This window comes from Mastigoproctus giganteus, chromosome 9 (assembly GCF_048544385.1).
Source record: "Mastigoproctus giganteus isolate SK-2022 chromosome 9, ASM4854438v1, whole genome shotgun sequence".
Taxonomy (NCBI): Eukaryota; Metazoa; Arthropoda; class Arachnida; order Uropygi; family Thelyphonidae; genus Mastigoproctus; species Mastigoproctus giganteus.
Genome location: NC_143583.1, coordinates 116,316,352 through 116,330,160, shown reverse-complemented (window position 1 = coordinate 116,330,160; position 13,809 = coordinate 116,316,352). Strand labels below are relative to the sequence as shown.

General features: G+C 38.6%; 1 protein-coding gene across 3 annotated transcripts in view; it reads left to right on the top strand.

Annotated features, from left to right (window-relative positions):
• The window catches only part of LOC150080668 (fibrillin-2-like), a 1,460,049-nt gene that overhangs the window by 1,084,413 nt on the left and 361,827 nt on the right, over positions 1–13,809 (top strand). For all 3 annotated transcript variants that reach the window (XM_090381969.1, XM_090381968.1, XM_090381967.1), the window contains exon 46: positions 7,354–7,479. In XM_090381969.1, coding sequence (XP_090238095.1) covers positions 7,354–7,479 — 126 coding nt within the window. The remainder of the gene's footprint in view (positions 1–7,353; positions 7,480–13,809) is intronic.

Here is a 13,809-nt window from a genome sequence, read left to right as displayed (position 1 = left end):
CTATAAGGTTTCATAAGCCCTATCAACTTTGGAAACTCCAATATCCAATTCCAATTCAATGGAAACTCCAGATCCTGTTTGCAACAGGATCTGGAAAGGTTGAGCAGATGGGCTGAGAGGTTTAACATTCACAAATGTAAAGTACTACATATGGGAAACAGTAACCCCAGAGCAATGTATCAACTCTGCGGTACTACACTGACAGAGGTAGAAAATGAAAAGGACCTGGGTGTAATTGTGCAGGCAGATATGAAGTTCTCTGAGCAGTGCAGACGAGCTGCAAGAGTAGCTCATGGTGTCTTGTCAATGATATACAGGAATTTTTCTAGCAGGGATAGGGAGGTGATTATTCCCTTGTATAAGGCAATGGTCAGGCCACACCTTGAGTACTGTATACAGGTCTGGAGGCCTCATTTCAAGAAAGATGTTGAGTTGCTGGAACGAGTACAGAGAAGGGCAACAAGATTAGTGAATGGAACAAAAGGTTGCTCTTACGAAGAAAGACTGAAGTTTTGCAAATTACAGAGTCTGGAGACTAGGCACCGGCGAGGTGATCTGATAGAGGTGTATAAGGCCTTGAACGGTTTGAGCATGCTCAATGCCGATGGGATTCTTCCTCTTGCTCAGAATAATCACCTGAGAGGGCATAAATTCAAATTGAGGAAGGACAGATGTTGGATAGATGTGAGGAAATTTGCCTTTAGCCAGCGGGTAGTTGGTTGGTGGAACGGACTTCCATCATTTGTTGTTGAAGCTGATAGCCTAAATAAATTTAAGGCTCAGGTGGACAGGTATTTTGAACGAATGGAGGGGTGAAATGGGAGTGGTGGGTTTTTTTTTTTTTTTTTTGTTTTTTTTAGGCTGATGCTGAATAAGCTTGCTTTCTTGCATTGCATGCCTCTGCTAATGTTAATGCTAATGCTAACTCTCATAAAAAATGTTAGCTTTTGTGATAATTTTGAGTTTTTTTTGCTTAATTATCATTCTGAATTGTAAAAAGTTATAGCTTGATATTCATAGTCTGTTATTGGCAGGAATTTCATTTAAAATTATAAATAAGAATTCCACCCTGTAGAACTTTACTTGGTGCATTAATGAGCGTAATATATATATATATAAGCATGTAAGAATAGATAAGTCTAATAAAGTTTGCATAGATGGAGGTGAAAATTACACAACATGCCAAGGACTAGAAGGATAAAGATAGTAGAAAAAAAGAAGTAATGTAGATTTGAAAAAGGCGAAAGAATGTTAATATCCCAAAAGTTACGATGAATTTTAGAAAATTATGGGCTGAATTGCAAAACCAATTTGGAGGTGAAGGAACTGTAAAGTAAAAATATTAATACTAAATAATTAAACAAAATAAAGTAAAATAAAATGAAATAAAATAAAAGGTGGAAGAGCTGTCATCAGATATGGGTGGGCAAATTTAATTATAAGTTGAATACAAGGATGGCAAAAATGCAAAATCTGATGTCAGCAGAAGTAAATATTGATACATGGCCAGGTAATTCATCAGGAAACTATAGCTGACCATGTATCAGAAACTACGTTCATATACTTGTCCTTAACAGTAGAAGAAATGTGAAATAAAAGCAAAAAGAAAAAAATTAGCACATTCATTTACAGTATGGACAAGGTAGTCCCAACACAGTGTCAATTTTTTTTATTTATTTATTTTTTCTAGCCTTATAGTATATTTTTTACCCTTATCCTTATTTTTACCTTGCTGATTTTCATATCTTTGACACTGTTGGCTAAAGGAAAACTTCCGCACATCTGTTCTGCAATGATCCTGGTGCCTCCGTAGCCAGGTGGGAAGGAGCAACAGTGCGTAGCACATGCTTCTTGATTAGACCGGGGTTCAAGCCCGTCACCACCAAATACGGAGGATGCGGAAAGGTCAGGGAATGACCACCGTATATCCCGGAGCAATATGGCCTTAGTTGCTAATACTCCTAAAAAAAAAATAATAATAAAAAAAACAAACAAACAAACAGCAACCATCCTTCCTCAATTTGAATTTGTGCCCACCTCATATGTATAGTCTGAGAAAGAGGAAGAATCCCATCAGCATAGAGCTTACTCAAATTCAAAGCCTTAAATACCTCAATCAGATTACCTTGCAACTGCCTAGTTACCAGATACTGCAATTTACAGAAATGAAGCCTTTCTTAGTAAGTGTAGCCATTTGTTCCCCTCACCAATCTCGTTGCCCTTCTCTGCACTCATTCCAGCAGCTCTACATCCTTCCTAAAATGAGGCCTCCATACCTGTACTCACGGTGTAGTCTAACCATCACCTTATACAAAGGGATAATCACCTCCTTATCCCTGCTAGAAAAATTCTTGTATATCATTGACAAGTCCCCGTGGACTGTTCTGGCTGCCTGCTTTCACTAATCAGAAAACATCATATCTGGCTGCACAATAATCCCCAGGTCTTTTTCATTTTCCATTACTCTGAGTGTAGTACTGCACAGTTGGTACGTTACTCTGTGGTTACTGCTTCCCATATGCAGTACTTTGCATTTGTGAATGTTAAAGTTCAGGTGCCACCTCTCAGCCGATCCGCCCAACTTTTCTAGATCCTGTTGCAGTAGCGTACTAATTATTATTATTATTATTACTAGCTATATAGTGCAAGGAAGCCGGAGGCTTATGCTGCACCAGCTAAAAAAAATTTCCAAGTTACCCAGAGTGAGTGAGTGAGAGAGAGAGAGAAGCAGAAGGGAATCACCAAGAAGAGAAGAATGATGACATCCAGCCCAGGACCCTGGTTGTGCCAAGCTCACACTCACCAGATGTGAGCCCCTGGGGTGTCTGTTAACTTTACAAGAGAGGTGGAATGTTGTTTCCACACTGAAAATGACATTTTCCAGAAAGTTCTCATCTTCAGCTATACTAATGAGAATGTAAACAGAAAATTCCTCTTCTTTTGGTTTGTCATGAGGCTTAATTTCCTGGATGATTGCCACTCTGTAAGCATAAATTTTCAACCTCCTCTAAACCACCCTGTGCAATGTTGCTCATGGGATTTGCAGCTGCACACTTTTCCAGTGGATAGATATTATAGGATTTGGGTAAACACTTCCTGAATTTCCAAAACTTTATCTGTTGATAAATAGGTCCATCTGCTCCTTTCTAGTGCAGCTAAAAGAAACAGCTTCAAGAAACCAGCATACTGCTGGTTTCTTGAAGCTGTTTCACCATCACCTCATTGATTATTCCACAGGTGGATTTTTTGGAATTCCCATTGGAAACATCTCTTTACAGTCACTGGAGATTTTCTATCCCATAAGCACAATACCCATATTGCTTTCTACTGCACTCTTGCAATTTTAATGCTGTGCTCCTCCAGTGTTAGGCGCCTCCGTAGCCAGGTGGGCAGGAGCAGAAGTGCGTAGCACACGCTTCTTGATCAGACCAGGGTTCGAGCCTGTGACCACCAAATACGGAGGATGCGGAAAGGTCAGGAAATGACCACCGCATATCCCCGGAGCAATATGGCCTTAGTTGCTAATGCTCCTAAAAACTAAATAACAACAACAACTTCCAGTGTTTTCTGGGATCAAGGCTGCCAATCACATGAGGAAAACTCATTGAGTTGCTTTGATAACTGCAGTAAACCATTTTAGAATACCTATTACAATAAAATTTTAATTGGGCTTCATAATCAGGTGTATGATTTATAGGCACCCTGTAATATTATTATTATAATAGTATTAGTGGCAAAAGATGAGTCCAGCCACTCTATTCCCTCTCTACTCTTGTATGGTCAGGTATCCTTAAAGAAATATTCAAAAGTGTCAGATTTTTGAAAATTCCAAATTTTAGAATGCCAGTTTTTGAGGCTCTTTTATATTGATATAAATTATGCATTGTTACAGCATGATTTGTCATACGTATATTTATATACATGCATACATACACAGTGAGTCAAGATTATATATAAAAACTTTGATATGCTGTAGTTTGTTTGTTGAGTAAATATGAACCAAACTGATTTTCAGAGATGTTAGATACATAGAAATGGGTTGCATTACGGACATTACATCATATGATAAAAATGTCAACAACCAGACCGCTTACATACATGAACCATCATTTCTCAACAACTTGACATATGATTATACACACATTAGATATTATTTTTGCCTCTTTCCTCTTGTATCATTCTTTGTCTTCTAGGTATTTCCATGCAAAACTCTCTTGGAGAGTGAGGTGTAGTAAGTGTAGGTGTAGTGAGGTAACCATTGTGAGAGGAGTATTTAAAAGCATCCCCCCTCCACCTCCCCTGTGGCTATCCCTCATTAGGGAAATTTACTATCCAGATAGGTATGGACATCAGAATGAAAATGTACAGGTAGTAGTAGTGGCACGTGATGCAAGAAAGCAAGTGTATGAGCTTATGCAGCATCAGCCAAAAAAAAAAAAAAAAAAAATCACACCATTCCCTCCAAATGCCTGTCCAGTTCCTCCTTAAATTTATTTAACCTATCAACTTCCACAACGACAGATGGAAGTTTCTTCCAGCAATTAACCACCCGCTGGCTAAAGGCAAATTTCCGCACATCTATTCTACATCTGTCCTTTCTTAATTTGAACTTATGTCCCCGTAGGTTCGTAATCTGAACAAGTGGAAGGATCCCATCAGAATTCAGCGTGCTCAACCCATTCAAGGCCTTATAGACCTCAATCAGATCACCGCGCAGGTGCCTAGTCTCCAGCCACTGCAATTTGCAGAACTTAAGCCTCTCTTGGTAAGAGGATCCCTTCATTCCCCTCACCAATCGTGTTGCTCTTCTCTGTACACGCTCAAGCAAATCTACATCCTTCCTAAAATGAGGCCTCCAGACCTGTACGCAGTACTCAAGGCATGGCCTGACCATTGCCTTATACAGAGGGACAATCACCTCCTTTTCCCTGCTAGCAAAATTCCTATATATCATTGACAAAACCCCATGACCTGCCCTAGCAGCCTGTCTGCATTGCTCAGAAAACTTCATATCTGACTGCACAATTACTCCCAGGTCTTTTTCATTTTCTACCACCTTAAGTGTAGTACCACACAGTTGGTACGTTTCTCTGGGGTTACTTCTACCCATATGCAGTACTTTGCATTTGTCAAGGTTAAACTTCAGTTGCCACTTCTTAGCCCATCTGCCCAAATTATCTAGATCCTGTTGCAGTAGCACACTGCCATTACTGTCATTAACAACCCTGCCAACCTTTGTGTCATCTGCAAACTTCGACATTAAGCCTGATATACCTTCATCAATATCATTGATAAATACACAAAACAACAGCGGACCCAACACCGAACCCTGCGGGACTCCACTAATAACATTAGTCCACGAAGAGCAGCACCCATTGATTACCACCCTCTGTCTTCTCCCACTTAACCATCCTTTTATCCATTGTAGCAACTTACCCTTAATACCATTCTGCTCCAATTTGTACAGTAGTCTTCCATGCGCAACAGTGTCAAAAGCTTTCCTGAAATCCAAGTATATGATATCAAAATTATTTTTTGCATCCAGTTCCTTTGTGACCACATCATAATAACCAATCAAATTTGTCAGACAAGACTTTCCCTTAACAAACCCATGCTGTGTCTGAATTATTGCACTGGTTAAAGATGCAATGCATCTTTAACCAGTGACTCCATTATTTTACCCGGAACAGAAGTTAAACTAACTGGTCTGTAATTACTCGTGTCACCCTTCGATCCACCTTTGTGAATTGGGGATACATTTGCACATCTCCAGTCCGTAGGAACCTCCCCTGAGTCCAAGGATGCTCTCATAATTATGGCTAAGGGTTTGCTTAGTTGCTTTGCCGCCTCCTTTAAAATAACTGGATAGATCCCATCCACCCCAGGTGCCTTTCTTATGTTTAACTTCAACAATTTCTCCTCCACTTTGCTCTCAGTTATTACAAAATCATTAAGCACACTGCTACAATTTGATAACCTTCTTCCATTTTCAAACTGTAATAATTCCTCACGTGTGAATGTAGATGCAAAATACTCATTCAGTTTGTTTGCTATCTGAGCAGGATCATCAACAGTCGAACCATCGATGTCAAGTGGACCAATCATATTCATCCCCTTCCTTTTCATATGTTTCCAGATATGGTACACCATATCTGGAAACATATTTCTTATAGCAGGAACTGTTTGTTATTTGGTTTTTAGGAGCATTAGCAACTAAGGCCATATTGCTCCAGGGATATGCGATGGTCATTCCCTGACCTTTCCGTATTTGGTGGTCACTGGCTCGAACCCCAGTCTAATCAAGAAGCATGTGCTACACACTGCTGCTCCTGCCCACCTGGCAATGGAGGCATCTAGCAGGAACTGCATCATTCATTAACAATTTAAGATAACTCTGCTCAGTAAGGCAGGGTTAATTTAAATTATTAAGGTCCATTATCATTGGTCCCTAGTAGGTTAACTCTTATCCCTGGTAGGGTAATTTTTGATTGAAGTCAGTGTTGTTACTGCCCAGTAAACACACTTGTGTTGCAAATGATCATTTAATTTTAAAGTGAATTTGTCTGACCATATGATTACATCCTTATAATCACCAACTTCACAGTTCTTCTGACAATATTACTCACAAAAAATTGTTTGTCAGTCAGAATTGTCTTCCTGAATTGCATGTAATAGTTGAGCTTAACTTTATGTCCTTTAAGATTCTCATAGTACTCTATTGACTCAAATCCCATTATGTCATTTTGATTTATTTTGTGGCTATTCATATGCACTTCTAATGGTTTGGTTGTTTTTGGCATTTCTTGATGCTCTTTATCTCCTGCAGCTTTCCCTATTAATATTGTGATCTGTTCCATGTTCTTCAAACTTGTTTTCGAGGCAGATTATTGTTAGATGCATTCTTAGTTGCATTGTTAGTTGCTTCTTTGTCCCATATTGATATTTCAATACACACTGAACTTCTTGCACCTCCTTTCTTTGAATGTTGATTATTCTTCACACTCAGTGGTCACCATTTAATCTGCAGCATAATGAAAACTTATTATAAACCTAATTGTTTATTTTAGCTTTATAGCACAAATGAATTTTTATTCAAATTAGACATTCTGTACAAAACATATTGGACAGGTATTTCGAACGAACGGAGGGGTGAAGTGGAAGGTGTTTTTTTTTTTTTTTTGGCTGATGCTGCATAAGCTTGCTTTCTTGCATCATATGCCTCTACTAATGCTAATGCTAATGCTAATATCTGTTTAGAGTGTTTATACATAATTCTGACTTGTCTATATATAAGAACATTATTGTAAACTTTCCTATAAAGTAGTAAAATTTGCAAATATGTTTATCTTTCAGATATTGATGAATGTCGAACTCAGTATGGTATATGTCTTAATGGACGTTGCAGGAACACAATTGGTAGCTTCGTTTGTCAGTGCCAGGAAGGTTACACACTTAGTCCTGATGGTCGAAGTTGTATAGGTAAATCACAGTTTCCTCAAGGAAGAGGAGAGTTTTAAACTTATTTAAAGTTCTGTTTGAAGTATACACTAACTATCTGATTAGATGCATTCCTGAAAAATATTGCCTACAATGAAAAACATGTTAAGGAAGTTGCATCCAGGCATGACTTTTATAATGGTATTATTTTAGATATGCTTATATTTGAGTGACCGTGTTGGCAAGCCTACATTTTGAAATAACATTAAAAATGATTTATCAGAAGAAAATGTGTGTTGAAACATTTAATCAGGCCAACCCTTTTTTAAACACCTTAAATATAATAGAACTAAAACTGAATAATAATATTCAGGGCAAAGATACACAAAAAAATTTAAAAGAATCTACTTGTTCTTTCTATCACCATTCAGAGAATAAAGCTTTAATAAACATGGAATAGAGTAGTGTACAAGTAATGGCATTTAATTGCAAATGAACTGAGAATTTGGAAAATAATTAGATACATGTTGAAAAAATGCCATGAATGATGCATCAGTGCATTTGTTTCTGCAGTTCTCCCCATGGCACAGGAAGGACTGTATGCTGTGAATGAATAACATGAGGGTTTCTGCAAAGTTTTTGGAGGAAATTTTCTCAGTGCCTGTTCTAGCTAATAGAAGAAACCTTTTTTTAGTTTAGATGGAATTCATTTTAACAAAAGGAGGTCCAGTGTTCTTTCTAAATGCCATGGAAAAAGATAAAGGTATCAGAGAAACTGCTAATGGGGTGAGGAGGGAACAATTGGAAAAATTCTGATTATTAACAAGGACCATAATTTTGGTCCATGCTAAAACCCAGATCTTTCTGAATCTTGCATCTTCACTGAGAGTAATTCTGTGCATCTTCAAATTATCCCATTCATGGAAGAAAGTAATGAAATGAGCACATAGATCACTAGCACATTGAGACAACAGGGAAAAACTTGCTGAAGTAACAGTGACAATGAGCAGATTTTTTGATGTAACTCAAATTATTGAAATTTTTTTACGAGTTGCTGTAATTCTACTGCATGGCTAAAAGATTAGAAACCCCCCCCTTGCATTTACACTTTATATTTACAGTTATATTACAGTTATTTACAGTTGCATGAAAATATCTTAAATATATTCAAATTCAGAGAAGTCACATGTCAAATTTGATGGTATTTAGGGCTTAAAGGCTGTCACGCCATCAAGGTGTTAAACACCATCTACTTTCATTCTTAATCATGAGTGTAGTCAACAACAACAAAAACTCAACAAATGGCTAAAACAATTTAAAAAAATGACTTATTGTGGGTACAAGCAACTGGAAGACTACAATTCTAGCTAGAATTATATAAATTATGCAAGGCTACAGCATCCAGACTTCATTAACAAAGCATTAAATGAAGGTTTGATATTCACATTGAGAACAAGCAATTGTGGCAATAAGAGAATGCTACAAGAGATCTACTGTCTCCAATCAGCAACAATTTCAAGGTATTTTTGACCTAGTCTCAGTTCATATCTGATATGAATATGAATTGATCTCAGTGTGAAAATATGAACTGATATCAGTTCATATTTTCACAGTGCAAGAAACCTTGAAAACTGGGATGGATTAATAATTGCGCTAATCATAAATCACTCATTTCAGTCAAAAATCAAAAAAACTAAAAAAAAAAAAAACAACAAAACCCAAATAGTGTTTGAATCGATTGATTAGCCTGTAGATAAACACAAATAAGGAGCCTGAATCCTCTGTAGAGGAATGTAATGGCTCTGTATCCTGATTTATGTTCTTTTTAACAGACATCCAAACTAGTCTCTAGAGCTAAGTTCTGGTCAACCTTTTCCGATCTCTTCCATCATGCAGTATGATTGATGACTTTTGAGGTTATGATGAACACCGTGGCGAGATCCAATATTCCTTACATTTCAAGGGTACAGCTCTAAAACGCTGTTCGCAGGCCGGCTGCTAGTTAGTACACCGGACCGAACCTATTGGTAACTCTCTAGGAGGCTTCCGGATCTTGCTTCCTCTACTCTGCCAGGTAGTGACTGGAGGGAGTCGAGTTGTGTGTATGCTGGAAGCATTGTCGAGGCCATGTTACGTCAAGGATCTGGGTATAATCTTACTATGTGTACGCCATATCCAAAAATTTCATTACTTCATACAGCATGTCCCACCCACTTTTTCTTACTATGGAATACACCATGAATTGTCAAACTAATAGAGCAAGCTTATCTGCGAAAAGATCTAAACCTCCCAAGCACTTCCTAATTCATTTCACATATATACATGGTCTCAATTCTAATCTCAACGATGTCCATTTCCACTTGCAGTCTGCCAAACCCCATGTACTTTTTCTGACAGAATCTCAGTTATCGGTTGATTCAACTACTGTTCATCTCAAATGCCCAGATTATTCGCTGTATAATTCCTTTTGCCTCAAAGGTGGTACTTGTGATATGTCCATTCTGATATTCCCCGTCAGAGACTTCACAATTTGGAATCTCCTCTCTTTGATCTTCTCTGGCTTAAAATCTCTCTACCTCATTGTGTGAAATTCACCTGTTGTCTCTACCATTCTCCCAACTCCACTAATCACTTGGAGCTCTTTGACTCTTTCCAACTTGACTTTCTCCAGTCCAACTTTCCTAAAAGTGAGGTAATATTCCTTGGTGATTTTAATGTTCACGACTCCAGCTGGCTTCCATTTTCTAGTCACACCCAGCTGGTTGAGATGCTGAGACTTTTGCAATTACTAATGACCTTGCACAGATTGTTCATTTACCTACAAGAAAACTGGACAATCCTAATTATACAGCCAACACGCTTGATCTTTTTCTCAAAAACAACTCTTCTAAGTACATGGTCGAAGTGAGAGGTCCTTTAGGCACTTCAGATCACAACTTGGTGACTATCTCTTCTCCAATGGAGCCTTTATCTCATGGCTATTCCCAACCTTGTGTTGGGAATAGCCATGAGATAAAGGCATTACAAGAATGCAAAATGGGATGACCTGCGAGATTTCTTTTCTTCTTTTCCTTGGTCGGATTACTGTTTCAAAACTTCTGATGTCAACATTTGCTCAGATTGTGTCAGTGAAATTATTCTTGCAGGAATGGAATCCTTTATCCCACACTCCACTTTAAAATCTCATTCTTTATCTAAACCTTGGTTTTCCAATAAATGTGCTAAAGCTGTTCAAGAGAAGAATGTTGCATATCGTAATTGGCTTGTTTCTAATTCTTCAGTTTCATTTTCTGCCTACACCAAAGCTCGCAACAATTTTAAAGCCCTTATTAATCAGTCCAAACTAGAGTTTGAACAGGCTAAGAGTAGAATACTTGCTTCTTACCCTAATGGTAGCCGAGCATTCTGGTCTCTTGCCAAAGCTATTGGCCACAACTTTTGCCCATCTCTGTTCCCAACTCTGTCAAAACCAGATGCTTCTGTTGTCACTTCAGCTAAGGATAAAACTGACCTGCTAGCATCCCATTTTTCTTCCAACTCATGTATTAATGATTTTGGGAAAAAACCTCCCATCATTCCCAACACACTCCATTCAATGCCTCCTGTGATCTTCCGTCAAAAGGATGTCAGAAGGATTTTGACGAATCTTGATGCTAAGAAAGCTCCAGGTCCCGATGGTATTTCTCCACTTGTTCTCAAAACCTGTGCTCCTGAACTTACTCCTATTCTTTGCCGTCTTTTTAACTTTCTTATTCCAAAGGTGTTTTTCCTTCTGCTTGGAAATTTGCTCGGATCCAGCCAGTTCCTAAAAAGGGTGACAAATCCCTCTCATCCAATTATTGTCCCATTGCAATAACTTCTACTCTTTCTAAAGTAATGGAGAAATCAATTAACTGCCAACTCTTAAACTACCTAGGAAACCTACCGTCTGATCAACTATCGCCAGTATGGATTCCGTCAGTGTGGATCCACTGATGATATTCTGGCTTATGTTACCCATTTATGGACTAATTCAATGGAAAGGTTCGGTGAAACCCAAGTAGTTGCTCTTGACATCTCAAAGGCTTTTGATCGTTTTTTTCATAAGGGTCTTCTAAACAAGCTTCCATCTTATGGTTTGCCAACTATTTTTAGTAATTGGTTATCCAGTTTTCTTTCTGATTGCTCACTGAGGGTGATGGTAGATGGCTCTCTGTCTTCTAACTTCTCCACTAATTCTGGTGTCCCCCAAGGTTCAGTTCTTTTCCCCACTATTTTGCTCTTGTATATTAATGACCTTCTTCCATTGACTGGAAATCCTATCCATAGTTTTGCCGATGATAGCACATTGCATTCTACTTTCCATTTTGAGAAACTTTGCCCTGCTCAATCAGCTTCAGCTTCCCGAAAATCTGCTACCAATTCCTTAAATGCCAGTCTTCAGGTAATTCTCCAGTGGGGCAAAGACTACTTAGTTGATTTCAACACTTCTAAAACTCAGTCTTGTCTTATATCTCGCAAAAAGGATTCTTCTGCTCCTATGCTTATTTTTAGTGACTCTCAGATTTCTAAGCAGAACAATATATCTCTTTTGGGGATTACCCTGACTTCTAATCTCTCTTGGCAAAAGCACATTACAAATATTGCTTCCTCTGCATCTGAAAAACTTGGTTTTCTCTTTCGCTCTCGGCGTTACTTTTCTTCCAAACAGCTGCTCACTCAGTATAAATCGCAAATCTGCCCTGCCATGGAATATTGTTCCCACATCTGGGGTGGTGCCCCCAAAACCTCTCTCAGGCTTCTTGATTCCATTCAGAAGAGGGCAGTTAGATTAATTAATGATTCATCTCTAACAGAGTCTCTCCACTCGCTGTCTCATAGACGTACTGTTTCTGCTGCATGCTTCTTCTATAGATACTTCCATGTGCACTGTTCTTCTGAATTGTCTTGTATAATTCCCGCTCTCTCTTTCAAAACAGTGTGAACATATGCCGCCACCAGCCAACATCCATTTACTGTCCAACTTCAAACTCACAGAACCAACTTTTCATCTTCCTCGTTTATTCATTCAACTGCCGTTTTCTGGAACAACCTTCCTTCATATGTATTTCCTGAAAATTACAGTCTATAAAAGTTCAAGTTCAATGTCAACAAATATCTTCTTTTGTCTTCTCAGCCTCCAACCCAAGCACGGTACCAAGTACTATAGGTTCTAATACCTCTCGTGTTTGGGGTTTACATAAAAAAAAAAAAAAAAAAAAAAAACTCTTATGGAGGTATCACATATTGCTTCTATAGTTCAAGCCACAGGAGGTGTAATGTTATAATTGTGTAGGGAATAATTTTATAGCATGGATTAAGTTTGCTGATTTGCCTGAATAGACAACAAAAAGGCTACCATTACATTTATATACATCCTACAATGCTTTAATTTACCCCAGAGGAGCTTTCTCTCTTTCAAAATGATATTTTCACTAATGCTGTTTATTAGATCTGTTTGTGATTTCCAGATATGAACCCCCGCCACATTGAAATTTTCAAAAGTGCAGATCTCATGTGTGGAACAAGGAGAAGATACATTTGACAGCCTGAAAGTACAAGTTTTTTCCCCACCATCATAGTAGACTTCTGAATGGGTGGTAAACTTGCAGAAAGTAGCCCCAAGAAACAGGCTGCCGCAAACAGAAAGTTAGCGGCAGCTCCCAAGGCAGAATGCGCTGGTCCCAAAGGAACTAGTAGTTGTTGGTGACTCTATTGTCAGGGAAATGGGAAACATGCTTTGTAAAAAGGATAGGTGGAACAGGACCAGGGTATGTCTACCAGGGGCAAAAGTTGATGAAGTTGTAGAGCGGATATCATCTTTTAAGGGCAGAAAAGGTGATATAGTTGTACACGTTGGAGGAGTAGGAGACCGGCGGAATTACTTAACAAGTACAGGTCACTGTTGAAAAAAAGCCGTGAATTAGGGTTGAATTTGAAAGTGTCTGCAATTCTGCCCAGACACGATAGGAGGGAGTATATGATGAGAGCCTTGTTGATCAATTCGGCCCTGGAAAGATTGTGCAAGGCTCAAGGGGTAGAATTTTTTTCAGCCTGGTCTGTACTTGTTGACAGGAGAGACTGCTTCTACAGGGATGGGATACACTTAAATAGAAAGGATGCAAGAATGTTTGCTGATGCTATCGAGGCAGTGTTAGGTGGGTCAGAAAACTGCTAGATTGGGGGGACACAAGGACTAATAGATTAACAATAGCCACTGGCAGAGGTGAAAGTGATTCTTGCACTGCTTCTATTGGAATGAGCCACAGCCTGGAAAATAAAATGCAGAATATTTCAGAGACTGCTGGGAATCTTTGTGGTACAAGTAAACACATGGGTTGTGTTAAGGTAGCT